This window comes from Triturus cristatus, chromosome 7, assembly GCF_964204655.1.
Source record: "Triturus cristatus chromosome 7, aTriCri1.1, whole genome shotgun sequence".
NCBI lineage: Eukaryota > Metazoa > Chordata > Amphibia > Caudata > Salamandridae > Triturus > Triturus cristatus.
Genome location: NC_140590.1, coordinates 775248026 through 775264554, shown reverse-complemented (window position 1 = coordinate 775264554; position 16529 = coordinate 775248026). Strand labels below are relative to the sequence as shown.

Sequence of the window (16529 nt, the reverse complement as noted above, 5' to 3'; positions counted from 1 at the left end):
TTATTCACTTTCACTTCACGTTGCGCCGTCCCCTGCTGATCTCACCTTGTCACTTGCGTCGCCGTCTTCGTGTCACATACACTTTAAGCACCAAGTACAAGTCCGGGTTGTCTTTATGGTATATTAACTTTACGTACAGTGTTGTTATTACTGCTTCATTTTTTTTGGATTATTTAAATTTATACATGTCTTTATGCAAGTAATTTTTCTAATTTAATACAGTATGTCTTTTCTCAAATTATTCTTTCTTTGAGTCTTCCTTATCTCTTCTGTAATGTTTTTTACATGCAAAATATTTGTCTGTGTTGAATGATACCAGTTGAGAGTTGTTGTTGTTTCTTACATTATCACCCTATCTCAACGAGGTTTACGGGTTACGCTCCTGTTGTTTTTTCTAAAACTGTTCTTTCCTAGCGTTCCATTCCGCCCTGACTGGCAGTCAGAGGAAGGTGAGGTGAACTGGGAGGGGACTGTTGACCCTCTAGCAGACCAGCTTGGAGAGCTGGAGAGAGGAGTTGGGTGATGCCAGTGATCTGGATACCTCTCCAGACCTTGGTATGCTTTCTCCCCCTTAAGTGGCTATGGAGGAGGGAGCCTCCTACGCTGTGGTGTTGCGTAGGCTGGCTGAGGCCTTGGGCCTTGAGCTACCTTCGGTGGCAGTCAGGACAAACCTCCTGACTGAGGTGCTTCAGCCGGCAGCAGCCTCTTCGGAGCCCCTGCTGCCTTTCAATGAGGCCCTCACTGACATCCTTCTGGGCACTTGGTCCAAGCCCAGCACAGGGGGCTCCTGTGGACAGGATGATTGCCTGATGCTGCAGCCCGGCCCCAGGTGACCCACTTTTTCTCTCCCAACACCCTATCGCCAAGAGCTTGATGGTCCAAGCCTCATCCTCCAAAGGAAGCGCATTCCCTGTAGCTCCCCAAGATAGGGAATCCAAAAAGCTGGACTATCTTGGGAAGAAGATGTTTTCTTTTGCCAGCTTAGGACTGCGGTCAGTGAACACTGCATGCCTCTTGGGCCGTTATGCACACATAGTGTGGGACACGGTTGCGCAAGTGCTGCCACAGTGCCCGGAGGATGTTCAGGCCATGCTCACCCGAGCTCTTGCTGGAGGTCAAGATGCAGCAAAGTTCACCATCTGGTGTGGGCTGGATACCGCAGACTCGTTGGGCAGAACGGTTTTCACGTCAGTAGCCCTGAGGCACTACGCCTGGCTGAGGACCTCTGGCTTCTCTGGGGACGTCCTATCTACCCTTTGCAGGATTCTTATTTTCACATCCTCGTCTTGCTTGCCCACCGGCGTTGCCTACGGTTCACAGTAGGCCACAAGCATTTTCAGTTTACCGTGCTCCCCTTTGACCTTACCAGCGCCCCTCGGGTGTTCACGTAAGTGATGGCGGTGGTTGCAGCACATCTGCGCAGATAAGGGGTTTCAGTCTTTCCCCTATCTCGACGACTGGCTGTTGAAGGTGGGCTCCTCCAGGCTGTCGTCTCCCACCTCCAGACTACAGCGAACTTCCTGCATTCGCTGGGGTTCACAGTCAACGTGCCGAAGTTGCACCCAATTCCCTTCCAGAAGCTCCTTTTCATCAGAGCTTTTCTGGGCACAGCGCAGTTTCGGGTCTATCCTCCCGAGCAGCGAGTCCAGGATATTTGGGCTATGATACCGATGTTTCAACCGCTAACCCGGATTTCAGTGAGAATTACCCTGAGGCTGCTGGGCCTCATGACCACGTGCATCCTGCTGGCAGATCATGCCAAATGGCATATGCTGACTCTGCAGTGGGACCTGAAGTTCCAGTGGGCGCAGCATCAGGGAAATCTTTCCGATGTCGTCCAGATCTCGAAAGGGACTGCAAGTCGCTTGCAGTGGTGCCTCACAAACCACAATTGGGTCAACGGCAGATCCCTCTCCCTTCCCCAACCATGGTGACAGATGCAGCACTCCCAGAATGGGGCAGCTACTTGGGAGAGGCGGATATCAGAGGCCTCCGGTCTCCAACGCGGAGTCAGGGTTCCACATCAATCTTCCCAAGCTCCGGCCGATTCGTCTGGCACTGAATGCATTCCTTCTTTCTGTCAAAGGAGGAGTAGTGCAGGTGTTCATGTGGTAAGGCAACAAAAGGGGTGGGGTCGTGGACCTCATGTCAAGAGGCTCTTCGCCTTTGGACATGGCTGGAACATCAGGGTATATCCCTGGTGATTCAACACCTGGCAAGTTCCCTGAACGCCAGGGCGGACAAACTCAGCCGCCAGTGCATGATGGACCACGAATGGCGTCTTCACTCGGAGGTGGTGCTAAGTCTCTTTCAGCAGTGGGGAGAGCCTTGGTTAGATCTATGCGCCACCATATGTTGAAGTTTGCAAGGCGGCACTTGCTCGGCAATGCCTTTCATCAAGAGTGGAATTGCGGCCTCCTGTACATCTTTCTGCATGTACCATTTCTGCCCAGAGTGCTGAAGAAGATCAAGCACGATCGGGCCCAAGTCATTCTTGTGGCTCTGGACTGGGCACGAAAAGTCTGTTAACCGAACTCTTGAGCATGGCCATCGATCCTCCAGAGGATCTTCTGTCGCAGCAGCAGGGGACGGTCCTCCATCCGAACCTGTCCAGCCTCCACCTCCTTACGTGGAGATTGAGCGACAACAGCTGACAGCTTTCGACCTTCCTCCCGAAGTCTGTAACGCTATCTTGGCAGCCACGTGCCCCTCCACCAAAACAGTATATGCCTATAGATGGAGCAAATTTGTGGCATGGTGCACAGCAAAGGCTGTGGATCCTACCTCTGCCTCTCTTTCAGAGGTTCTCCTCTTCCTTCTTTCTTTGGCCCAGCAGGACTTTGCTCTGGGCACTCTAAAAGGCCATTTCGGCCTTTCTTCGCCTTCCTGATCAGCCAGCCTTCTCTTTTCAAGTGCCAGATTGTTAACAGGTTTCTGAAGGGCATTACTCCTCTCTTTCCTCCTCCTTTCGTAATGCCCCAGTAGGACTTGAACCTTGTGCTCACTAAGTTTGTGTGCTCCCTTTGAGCCACTACATAATTGTCCTCTTCGTCTCCTTACTTTAAAGACTGCGTTCTTGCTGGCCATCACCTCTGCTCGCAGGATGAGTGAGCTTCAGGCTTTATCTTCCAAACCTCCCTTTCTTGCTGTCCATCCGGACATAGTAGTCATCCGTGCTGGGCCCTCCATTCTGCCCAAAGTGGTTACTTCCTTCCACATAGGTCAGACCATCCATTGCCCACCTTCTTCCCACCTCCGCACCCTTCCAAAGAGGAGGAGCGACTCCACAGTCTGAATCCAAAGTGTGTGCTGTCTTCCTACCTTGACCGCACAAAAGACTTCCAGTTGGACGATCAACTCTTCGTGGGTTATGTGGGCGCTAATAAAGGTCGTGCAGTGCACAAACATTCCATCTCTCGATAGGTTGTCCTTTGCATTAAGATCTGCTATTCTTTGGCTAAAAAGGAACCTCCAGTGGAACTGCGCTCTCACTCTACAAGAGCGATGGCAACCACTACTGCTTTGGGACGTGGAGTTCCCTTACTTGACATCTGTCAGGCGGCCATGTGGGCATCCTTGCACACTATTAGGTTCTGTTCTCCAGGACTTCCTGTGTGAACTTAGTTCGCAGACCCACCTCCGGGGTTGGCATTGCTGGTTTTTTTTTTCTAAGGTAAGGATTCTATAACTACAGTCTCTTTCAGATGAACAAGTTGCTTACCTTTGGTAACGATGTATCTGTAAGAGACGTATGTATTTATAGATTCCTTACCACCCCACCAATCCTCCCCATTCTGCGAACTGACTTCTAGGGATAGGGACTCCCTTCTAGGGCCCTAGTTTTATGTACCAGTAGTCGGTGTCTTCCATGGCTCTGCACTTCTGGCGTGGAAAGTCGTGTCAGAACAGACGTCGGTGCGCTGGGGCAGCGTCTAAGTACACACCTCGACGTCATCCCGGCGACCACGATGCTGACTACAAACGTGAAGTCGGGCGACACCACCTACCGACGCGCAGGGGTACTGCTAGGAAAAAATTTCTACGGATTCAGTCCGACACCTGGGTGTATTTCTAAGGTAAGGAATCTATAACTACGCGTGTCTCTTACAGATACATCATTGCCAATGGTAAGTAACTAACTTGTTCTTATGGTCTTAAACAGCAGTTCTGAGGTCTCTTTCTAGAAGAAACCTTCTAGATGATACTCCTTCAAAGATTATTCTGGTGTTGCAAAAATTGTGACTTTTGGCAGCCATATCTCTGAACAAGAAGTATGTAAATGAGGGGGAAATGGGCGCTTTACAATAGTAGCCGAGTATTAATAAATTAGGTAGCTCGTCTACTAAATTAATTCATGGAATTCAGGCATGGCAATTGTAGAATATGCTGCGTGAACAACATTTTCTTGGAACACATACACAAGAAAATGGAATAGGTTTATTTTGTGTTTGCACTACCTCACCAAGACCTAAGAGATTGCAATTGGAAGAATTTGGAATAAAGCATTTTCTACCTGACAGCAGTTTCCAGATGCTGTATGCAGTCTTATCCTTATGTTTATGTAAACGTTCATAGAAAAAATGCTGAGGTCATTTAATTCCATTCACAAATCAGCCCCTGATTTGGAGCTCCTCACATTTCCATTTAACATAGATCATCCCCTTGAACCCTTAAATAAGGCCAATGTAATGCTTGTTTCCTGACGGACAGCTGTCATAAGATTTTACTTTTGCCAGTGTAGTAAACAGCAACAAGCATTGTTGGCCAGGGAATGTTGCACCAACCTTCATATGAACAAGATAATTCTGAAGATTTCTTGTAAAAGCAAATGGGGTCCTTACTAATATCTGGACAGAACCCAGAATTTAGTAAGTATAATCAGTTATTTATTGTCTTTGAACAAGGAAGGCCAGGTCAACATCTTCCAAACTAAGGCATTACAAAGTAGAATAGTGCATGCATTGCTTTGATTTATTCCAAAGCTAATGTAAGATGTAACTGAAGAATTGGGCTTCACTCAAACAGAGGAATAGAGACAATAATGGTCCTCCTTGCAGTGGTCCCTTTGTAAGGCATAGACAAAGCAACAGCAATGCAGATGCATATATGCTTTTACAAAAGACTGCCTTTCCATTCCTTACAATTTTGAAGCAAGAGTGGGGAATGTGGTGGTGAAGATGTGAGCCTCACTTCTGACTCTCCAGTTTTACATACTCTAGTTATTTCAATCCTAAGTATGTATAAAAGATCCAGTTCAAGAGCAGAACATTGCTTACCAGTAATTGCAAGTCTATAGCTCTAAAATCTGTTTCGATCCTCATGCAACCCACCATCCTCCTCATTGAGGTGATTATAGTTGATAAAGTGTACTTTAAAATCTGAATTTAGTTGACCAGTAATTGGCACTTATCAAATTTGCTATCTGAGGCATGCAGGTAAAAAAATTGAATAAGCTAATATATTATTTTATTTAACACTGTTATGTTAATGGATGAGGAGTCTCAGTTGTATTACTGCAAGTAATTTAAATTATGCAAATCTTTAGAATATACCACCAGTGACTAGCTGTAGATACAGATATTCATGTTCCTTCCGTAGCCCATGTTCACTGCTGACTCCTAATAGTTCAAACTGTGCAGAAGCACAACAGATGTGTAACATTTTTTAATGCAGCTGCTCAGTAGGAAGATATGAATCAGCTCTCTCAAGCTATGGAACTCCATAACCTGACTGGCTGCATCCTCATAATGCATTGCAAGTCACTTTTCCTTTAGTGTCCCCAGGTTTCTGATCATATAGTACTCCCTCGTCTGTGAGCTCTTAGACAAGTCCGTTTTTCAAACATTTAGCTGCTTTATTGTTTGCCTTTTGCAGGAGGAAATGGCCAGTCAGAAAAAAGGAGAGCAGCCACACGGAGGGTTGCCATTACACCACTGGATCTGCCAGCCCTACGTCAGGCCAGGGTGAGTCGATGAGAATTGTCCCCACCTCAAACCCTTCCATCTGGAAACATTGTTTAGTCGTAGGTTGCCACCATGGGGAGGATGATCTAATTAGCAGTAATACTTGCTTCAAAAAACATAAATTTGGAAAGCGTAACAAGTTTCTCAGATCAGGCACTAGAGAGGGAGCTGGAATATGGGCAGAACTAGACAGCACTTTACTATCCATGAAATACAAAAGGGGGCATATTAATGGGGAGTGTGTCCGAGCCTGGTATGAATTAGTACGGGTATTCAAGATAAGCATTATGATAACAAGCCTTCTCGGTTTTGGACCTTCATGTATGTACGGTTTGACTGTCATGGAGTTGCAAAATTGTTGCTAATAATTGTGTGGGAACAATATTGCCCGGTCGAAGCATTCTCACTCTGCACTGCTCATGAGCTGTTGTGAAATGAGAAGTGATGGTACTGATCAAGATGCTTGTTAGTTTTCACTTTTTTTTTTTTGAAAATTTTATTGAACAATAAATCAATTACAAGCATGGGCCTACAACCACCAGGGCCGGCCGCTAGATTCGGAAAGGATCATACAGATGTTAAGGCAGTAGTCGACTCCCGGGGTCCAGCCCCGTACATGACTCCGGATAGTCCTGGGGAAGCAGGATACATAGGTTTAACATAAATAACAAATAAAAACAAAAGGCGAGGCGTAAGGGCAAAAAATGTGGGGCAGGCTACATCCGGGGGACTCTACTTCTGACCTTCAAATAGCTACTAAAAGGAAGGAGTAATGATAGGTCGGGGGGGGGAGGGGTCACGGGAGAGGAACGTCTATATTCGATTATCCCAAAAGTCGCAAGGAACCATCAAGGGTCAGGGGGACAAGGCAATATCGGTGTCCACTAGGGAGGGAATACAGATACCCCCACGATACGCGTTCCATTGCCCCCAGATTCCACCCCATGCCCCCGGTTTGCCACGAGCCACATACACAGTCTTCTCCCTGAACATGCACCAGTCCATGTTCTCCTTCCATACGGACACGGTGGGAGGCCGCTGGGAACCCCAAAGCTGCGCTATATCTCTCTTGGCAATCATGTTCCCCAGGGCCGCCCACCTAGTCTGAGCCGCGTTATAATCATTGGGCTCCCACACATTCAGGACACAGCGACGCACCTCCGGCAGCAGCACCACCCCGGTGACTTGTCCCATGACCACATGAACCCGGCGCCAGTATTCCGCCACCTCGCGACACTCCCAAAGGATATGGAGAAAGGTGGCTCTGAGTCCGCATCCCCGCTTACAGAGCCCGTCTTCAGAAAATCCCATCGAGACCAAACGGGGACCCGTCACATACACCCGGTGGAGAATCTTAAGTTGGACCAGGCGGAGACGGGCTGGAATGGCCACTTCCTTGGGGGACGACAGTGCGGACTGCCAGTCCTCGTCGTCCAGTTCCACCCCATCCCCCGTCCACGCCTCCCGGAGGCGCACCAAGAGGTCAGCCTGATTATTGATAAGTTTTTTATAAATTAATGAAATAGTACTGTCGGGGACATGACCATCGAGTATGCGGTCCTCGAGGGGCGAAGAAGCCGGGATATTGGTCCCCTCCCCAAAAACAGAGAGCAGGGCATGCCGAATCTGGGCGTAGCGGAAGAACTCCCTTTCCGTAAGTTCGTATTCGCTCTGGAGCGCCGCGAATGTTTTAACAGCACCCTTAATCCATAAGTCTCCCACTCTACTAATACCAATCGTGTCCCAACGTTCAAACCCCTTCGTTGTCCAGAGGCTTCCCAGGCGGTCGGAGGCAAACAGAGGAGTAGCACATGTTAATCGCTCACTCCAGCCCAAGGCTACATTGGCCGCCTTCCAGATCCGTACCGCAATCTTAGTAGGGCCCGTAAGGGTCCGTCCAGCCGAGCTGGAGTAAAGTGCCCTGTTATAGTTCCCGCCGGGAAGCAGGAATTTATCCATCTCATACGCCGGATTCAAGCCAGGCGCATACGTGGCATGGTTAATGGCCGACAGCTGTGAGGCCCAATAATACCTGCGAATGTCGGGAAGCGCGATGCCCCCGTCGTACCAGGGGAGAGTAAGCTTTGCCAGAGCGATACGCGCCCGTCCGTCCCACACCAGTCTCCTCTGCAGGCTCTCCACCTCCCGAAAGTAGGACACAGGAATAACATCGAAGGAGTTCTGAAGTGCATAGAGAAATCTGGGAAGGGACATCATTTTAAACAGTGCTGCCCGACCCAGCGGGGACAAGGGCAGCCTACACCACCGAGCCGTGTCCTCCCTCAAACGCCGAAGTGGAAGCAGGAGATTCTGCTCATAGCGAGCCACCGGGTCCATCGAGACGTATATTCCCAGGTATTTAAAGCCGGACAGAGATAATTGGATCGGAAGCCGAGGCGGCAAGAGAGGAGGGTCACCGGAGATAGGATAGACACAGGATTTAGACCAGTTGATCGTTAGACCCGAATTTCTCCCAAAAGAAGTCAGAACATCAAAGAGAACATTAAGCGACTGCCGCGGCGAGGTGAGATACAGGAGAATATCGTCCGCATACGAGACCCGATCCTCGAAGCCCGGGGCCCACCGGATCCCTCTGATCGAGGGCTCCCAGCGGAGCCAAGCAGCGAGCGGCTCCAAGGCAAGAGCAAAGAGCAGAGGGGACAGCGGGCACCCCTGCCTCGTACCCCTACCGAGAGCGAAGGGCCGAGAGACCCGCCCATTAACTACCACCTGAGCCATGGGTCCCGTGTAAAGAAGCTTCACCCAGCCAAGAAATCCCTCCCCAAAGCCGAATTTGGTCAAGACAGCCCAGAGAAATGGCCACTCGATGGTGTCAAAGGCCATCGTGGCGTCTAAAGAAACCAGCACGGCTGGTTCGGAGAGGTACTCCGCCCTGGCGAGGGCGCCGTGAAGACGCCGCAAGTTAAGAGCGGTGTTACGGTGAGGGATGAAGCCGCATTGATCAGGATGAATCAAATCGCAGATGACGCTCATCAAACGATTAGCAAGGACTTTCGCCAGGATTTTAGGCTCTGCATTTAGCAGCGAAATAGGCCTGTAGGAGGCACAGCGATCTCGTGGCTTACCGTCCTTGGGGATCACGACTATCGTTGCCAGACGTTGGTCGTCAGGAAGGGAGCCTGCCTCAAGGGACTCCTGAAACATACGACGGAGGAAGGGCGCGAGTTTATCCGGGCGCAACTTATATAATTCAATAGGCAGCCCGTTGGGGCCCATCGCCTTGCCCGAATGAAGGGACCGAATCGCCGTTGCAATTTCATCTACAGACAAGGGGGCGTCCAGCTGCTCACGGTCTTCGACAGACAGGCCGGGCAAAGCAATATCCCTCAGCAGAAGGCGAGAGTCTTCTTCATCCCTATCAGTCACCGGGGAGTACACGGCCCGGAGGTGGTCAGCGAAACATTCCACAATCTCACCAGGCTCAGTCACACACACTCCATCCGAGACACACAGCTCCGGGACCACACGGTTCACTCTCTCCTTCCTATCCAGCCACGCAATCAACTTTCCCGCCTTGTCCCCGGCATCATACAATCGACCCTGCTGCTCCCTATACAACGTTTTGGCGGCGTCAGTGACAAGAGACCTGTATTCAAACTGTTTCAGGCTGAGGGCATGGAGCCCGTCCGGAGTGACACCCGCCTCCAAGGCCGACTCTAGCCCCGAAATGTCAGTCTCCAGCTTCACCACTGCCTCACTCTTGAGCTTCTTAGCCACCACTATCTGGGAGAGGGCGTGTCCGCGGATTACGGTTTTAAAGGCTTCCCACAGGGACATTGCGGACGACACCGACCCCTCGTTTTCAAGGAAGTATTGGTCCATAGCCTTAACCAGGCTGTCGCGAGTCATAGGGTCTCGCAGGTACCACGGGTTAATGGGAGCAATCCGCCCTGCAGACCGCGTCTCGGTGTCAAAGAGCAGCCACAGCGGGGAATGATCGGATATACCCCGCGCCAGGTGCCTAACCTCCCGAATCCGACCAGTCTGTGCCGCGGGCATAAGGAAATAGTCTAACCTAGAAAGACTCCCATGCGCCCCAGAGTGAAAGGTGTACTGACACTGGGTCGGATGCATTAATCTCCAGCTATCTACCAGGCCGAAGGTCTCCAGCAGGCCACCAAGCCATGCCTGGGCAGCGGGGAGGGCCCTGGGTGGGTGACGATCCAGGTCACCCGAAACCACCGAATTAAAATCCCCGCCCATAAGCAAAAGACCATCCGGAAGTTCAAGCAGCATTCGACCCAAGTCAGCGAAGGTGGAGTTCTGGAGGCCCGGGGGGACATAAACTGAGACCAGGGAAAGGGGCTGTCCCTCCCACCTCCCAGTCAGACACACATAGCGCCCTCTGTCATCCGAGATTACCCTAGTGATATCCAACGGAAGTGAGGATCGCAGGAGAATGCCCGCCCCCCGGGAACCAGTTGTGAAACCAGAATGGGCCACGAGGCGGTATCCCCCCCTGTTCATTGCATGACAGACATTGCCCACCAGATGCGTCTCCTGGATAAACACCACATCAGGAGTAAGACGACGCAAATACTGCAGTACTATACCCCGTTTGATACGATCCCCCAACCCATTGACGTTCCATGACATCAGTCTCAACCCGTCCCCCCCCATCCCCTCCAATAGATCAAAGGCCCCCCAGTCAGTAGCACAGTTCCCGTATCTGGACAAAAATCAATACCTCGCCCTGTAAACAAAAAACACACAGCAAAACAACCCCTCCCTCCCCCCAACCCCCCCCCCAAATCCAACTCCCCCCACCCTGCACCCCTGCGGGCCTGAAAACCCCCCCAACTTGCAGTGTGCCTGTCGCCCTACTAACCCCATTCTACGAAAAGACCCCGGAGGAGGAAAGGGACCCGTCCCCGCCCGCCCCCCACACAGGTCCTAGTGAGACAAAATGAACAAAAGAAGTAAAACCCAGCTGAACAATGCAAAATGGCAAAATCAAGGACCAAAAGTCACTCCAAAGGGGACCCGTCACCTTCGGCGCCTGCAGAGGGCCCGGGACGGTCACCTCTGTCCGGCAACGAGTCCAGCCAGTCACTCACGGCCACAGGAGAGTCAAAAAAGGCAGTCCGGTCCTCATGTTCCACTCGGAGTTTTGCAGGGTAGAGCATAGAGTACTTTAGGCCCAGTTCACGGAGACGGCGCTTCACCCCCTGGAATCCCATCCGCTGTTTCTGAACAAGTTGGGTAAAGTCCGGATAAAAGTTAATGGATGAGTTCTCATGACGCACCGGGCCGTGGACCCGTGAGGCCTGCAGAATCGCATCTCGGTCTCTATAGTGGAACAGTTTGGCCACGATAGGCCTCGGGGGGGCCCCCGGCCGTGGCCGACCGCCCGGAACTCGATGTGCCCGCTCCACGGCAAAGAACTTACTTAGGCCTGCAGGGGCCAACTGTTGGAGGATGAGTTCCTCAACCAGGAGGTCAACCGGGCGGCTGTCGGAGGACTCCGGTACGCCTATGACACGGATGTTGTTGCGTCGGGCCCGTCCCTCGAAGTCCTCCAGCCGCCGGGCCATCTGGTCGTTGACCGCCTTAATGTCACCAAGCGCGGCCTGCAGGTCCGACACATCCGTACCAAGGGTGGAGGTCCGCACATCGAGAGCCTGAACCCTCTCATTTGTTTTGGAGAGATCTGCCCGAATTAAGGTGACATCGATCGCCACCGTGTCGATTTTACGGGCCAGGGCCTCGTATTGCGTGGCGATGGTTTCCCTGATGCCATCAATGGCGCCCATGATGTCCTGCAGGGAGAGCTCCGGAGAGACGGTCGTGCCACCACCGACGGCATCCGGGGGGGGGGGCCGGCCGCTCCAGGGGACCCTCTGCCCTGAGTGTAGCGGTCCATGTTGTTGGCCTGGACCGGTCCCCCGCGGAGGGAGGCCTTAGTCTTACGCCCCTCGGGGCCCCCCTTGCCCCCCATGTGGTCACGGACACCGAAGGGGACCGCCGATCAAGAGTCGTAGGGGCACCGGCACCGCAGACCAGCGCCTCACCAGAGACCACAATATAACGGTGCGGGTGGACCCAAGGCGATGGGCACTCTAGCGGCAGGTGGAGACAAGGCCTCGCGCAGAGGCCAAGGGAACACCCCGCCACATCAATCGCATTCGCAGGCCAGCCCCCTGAAGTCCGAAAGTGAAACCGAAAGTGGTAGAGCGGCCACTGGCACCGCACTGCAGCCGCTGTTGTTCAATTACGACACGGCTCCACGGTTCACCTTCGCCCCGGGCACCTCCGTCGGGTGGGTCCCAAAAGTTCGAACAACGACAACTCAGGATTCCCAGGTCCGATTCGAGTTCTGAAAAGAGATACGTGCTCAGCCGGTCTTCATCTGCCAGATTCCACAAACCACATCAGGATATTCTCAGGATAAATTCCGAGGGGCAGCAAGGGTCCGGGGAGCCCTGTGCTCACGCGACCATCTTGGATGCGCGCTAGGCTCCTCCTCCAGTTTTCACTTTAATTTGTATTTTTAGAGATGTACTTGAAACGGATTTCGTTTTTTCGCTTACTGTTGCTTTGCTGAAAATAAGTAAGAAGTAAAGGTGTCCTTCAGGAATAGAAATTATCTTGTTTAGTAGAGTTGGTTGTGCAGAATATATGATTGAGTGCTTTTATGAAAAATAAATATATAAAAGAGAGGTTAAAGTCCTTGCATGCCTGCAGACCCCTGATCAGCAGCCTGGGCTTGCTTATTGGCTCCCTAGCTTCCAAGCAACCCTGAGCCCTCCTCCCACACCTGCCCAGGCCCCTTAAAGTTTGAGGAGTGACCCCCAAGACCGCCATCTCTATCTTGAGACCCGTCTTCCCTGTGCCCTGCAGCCCAGTGAACAAAGGACCTCGAGGTGGTAAGGAGACGGACTTCGTGCTGTCTTTTCCTTGATAATTTAAAAAGTGATTTTCCTCTGCCCGTGACTGCTCTATTTTACCTGTAGCATTGTGGGACTTGTAGTTTTATGTTCAGCTGTTTTTCTGCCCGTGAATGGCTCAATTTCCCTTGTTTGTTGGTAGGTTGGGGTTTTGATTATCTGTTTTACCTGCCCAGGAAGGCCTCAATTTACCCTGTTTGTTGCTGGGTTTTGCTGTTGATGATCTGTGTTTTTACCTGCCTTTGACTGCTTTACTTTTCCTTCCTGGTTTCTTCCCTAATCTGTGCTCAGACCTGTGTGTAAGCAATCCACTCTCAGCTCTCTTTTTGTCTTAGCAAGTGAGTAAATCAAGATTAAACCCCCTCTCCCTCAAAGAACACATTGACATTAGACTTCGGAGATTAAGCAGAGGGTGCTCTGTTGCTGTAATCTACTTTGAGTTTAAGCTGTGTTTAGAAAGTGCATGTAACATTCGTTTTTTTGGCTAGGAGAGTTAGTTGTTTAAGTGTGGGAAAAGCAGTATTGTTAGAGGCCTGGTTTAGGCCCTTACCTGGGGCACTCCAGAGCGTGGATTGAGCATGTCTGTCTCCAAGGAGATTGACTAGAGGAGTAGCCTCCTGCCTAGCAGCTGTGTTTGAGGTCACACGCCCCTTATATAAGATACTGTTGGATGTTACATTTGTGCACTGATTGGTGGCTGTATCTGTTGTTTGTATTCGGTTTACGGTTGGTGTCAGTGTTTTTATTGGACGTAGGGCTTCGGGTTAGGGTTCTGATTGGTGAGTTGGTTTAGGGTTTCAATTTGGTTTCTGGGAATAGGGGTTCTATTGGGCGTAGGTCTTCGTGCCTTATTAGCTGCTGGGACTAGGGCTGAGGCTAGGGTTTTTATTGAACGTAGGGCTTAGGGTTTCATGCCTGATGGGCTGCTTGGACTAGGTCTGTGATTGGCTGTAAGAGGCTGGTGTCATTTTGGTTATAGGGTTTACGGATAGTGTTCTGATTTGTTAGGGCTAGGGTGCCCATTGGCCAAAGGGGTCACCTGATTACTGGGGTTATTTTTTGGTCAGGGTTGTCAAGGCATCTCAGCCCGGACAGATAAGCTACGGGCGGAAAGGACAAGGGCAGTTGCCAGTTTGAGGTTTTTTGAGCCTGGTCAAGTCTGGTCGGGCCTAGGGCCAAAAATGCTGCCCATAATTACATACACCACCACCCACGCTACCCCATCCATAACCAGATTAACACACTCACTGCAAACTTACTCCACTAATTTACTACAGACTAACCCTACACAAAGTTCAACGTCTCAACACCCACTACAAAACCCAATAAACTACACCTATAACACCTATATATGTTGCGGGGATTCTGCTCATGCACAGAGCTATGCACAGGAAAGCATGACCTCGGTGAATTGTGGTGTACCAAAAAACTCACCTCAGTACCCAGAACCCCTATCCGATTAGCATCAGTGTCTCATTCGTTCTCCGTACTACAGCGAAGCTACCAATGATTAGACAACCCAGAACAAGCGACTTGGGGTACTCTCGGGAATGGTGGGAATCAAGAACACTCTTTCGTTTTTATTCTCCTACAAACCCACAATGTGAGTAATCAGAGACACGAAAAAGTTTAAAATGTTTATTTTTAACTACTTGCTCTAAGATGCAGTATTTTGGCTAACATAAACGGGCAAATGATTAGAAATAAAACAATCTGCATTGTTACAATTCCATAAAACACAAAGGGAGAAATCATGTTATAATGATAGTGGAAACAGGTCTAATAGCGCCTTGTGTTTCGCCCTCCCCTGGCTAGAAGCTAGTTTTATAATAATAAAAGGTTTCTAGGTTTGAATGGGGAACCCCGTACCTCCAAGATCAGCTTAGGTGAATCAGATCACATCACAGGATCAACAACGCTGTCTGTAGATGGAATAGTTTTCTCCAAGTGCCAGCATCCTGCATGCAATGTAATATTAAAGGCAACCAAGTTTCAGATATTTGCAGCTGTGTGCGTGTTGTGTCTCGAGCGTGGGCTGATCAACCTGAAGCAAAAGCATACATTGTTATTTGACCTTGAAGACTTCTGCACACAGTGTACAGACTAAGGTCGCGGTGTAAGTGTAGGGATGTAAAAAACAGACCGTTCTCATGTGAAGAAAAGCAAGAAGTTTAACTTACAATAACAGATGCACGTACGTGTTTTGTGCAAAAGCAGCCAAGTGGCAAAATGGCTTTTAAATTTCTAATACGCTTATGCTAACATAGCAATGTGTGCAAGCAGAACCTTTTTCTTCACTACATACTCTTCTACCATAGTTACCACACATTTGCACCACCACTTAAAAACAATACACCACTCTATCCTATACCACTAACCAATCATTACAAACACAACCCAAAGCCACACAATAAACTATAACCCATCCAGACACACACTCCTGCTCTAATTAATCGAAACAGACCCCTCTTTGTCAATAACAAACCTACACTCAGCCTTCCATCTTTTCATCACCAACACCCTTCTCTTTTTTCTATTACAAAAACACTATCACACAACACTTACACTCCACTGCACCACACTTATTACCTCTTTCAGTAATCACATAAAACACTGTTAACTCAAGTTCATCCCCTCTAATACGCCACATACACTCTATTCACAAACACATCACCACTTCCACTCACCGACAATATTTTACATACATATCCTTCTCAGGAAACAAATACATCAGCACCTCCTTTCACAACTCCTCATAAAGAAAACATAAAACGCACACCAGCACAACAAAATCTTTCACGCACAATACCTCATAATACTTTCCGTCACAAGCTACAAACATACACCCGATCCCACCTTCCTGACTACACGAGTCATGCCCACCATGAACTAACACCAATGCCAAGCTTTCTTTCTTCCCCCACACCTAACACCTATACAGCAACTCAGCAACTCTCTTTTAACCACCTCTCATCCATTGGACAATTTAGAGCCTTACAACATGACCCACATGCTGCACCACCACCCCTAACTCATGCATCTTCCATCCCTAACTCATGCACCTTCCACCCTAAACACACGCAAGCAAAATAAGCAACATGCCACTCCTCACAACTTTGCTTCTCCATGTCTACCGCACAACAAGGATACACTACAAAAACAACACAGCTCAACAACTCACTCTCAACCACCATCTCCTCCACCTACACACTCCGATCAAAAATGCCTTCTTAGCCTGCTGGACAGGTAACACATTACAGAGCAGCTACGCTATTGCTCTCCTCAAACAGCTACCATGTCTACTGCACAAGGCTACATACAAAAACAAAACACAGTTCAACAACTCCCTCTCAAACACCATCTCCACCACCTACACACTCGGACCCATCAAAATGCCTTCTTATCCCGCTGGACAAGAAGCATGATACAGAACAGCTACACTATTTTTCTCCTCATACAGTTAATACCAACACTAAGGACAAACCTGCTACAAGACCACAAAATACTGCTCACTCTTCTACAAAACAAAGTCACACCATCATCAAAGCACATTCTCTAAACTTCCTACTAATAAAAGCTTGATCGCTCTCTAAAAACAAGCATCACATCTACGACCATACTGACACATAACCTGACATACTCTTCATCACTTAATCAT

The 16529-nt window shown here is 49.7% G+C and overlaps 1 protein-coding gene across 2 annotated transcripts in view; it reads left to right on the top strand.

The window, feature by feature from the left end:
* Nucleotides 1–16529, top strand: part of DUS1L (dihydrouridine synthase 1 like) — a 228910-nt gene that overhangs the window by 200352 nt on the left and 12029 nt on the right. For both annotated transcript variants that reach the window (XM_085617567.1, XM_085617566.1), the window contains exon 10: nt 5875–5963. In XM_085617567.1, the coding sequence (XP_085473693.1) occupies nt 5875–5963 (89 nt within the window). The remainder of the gene's footprint in view (nt 1–5874; nt 5964–16529) is intronic.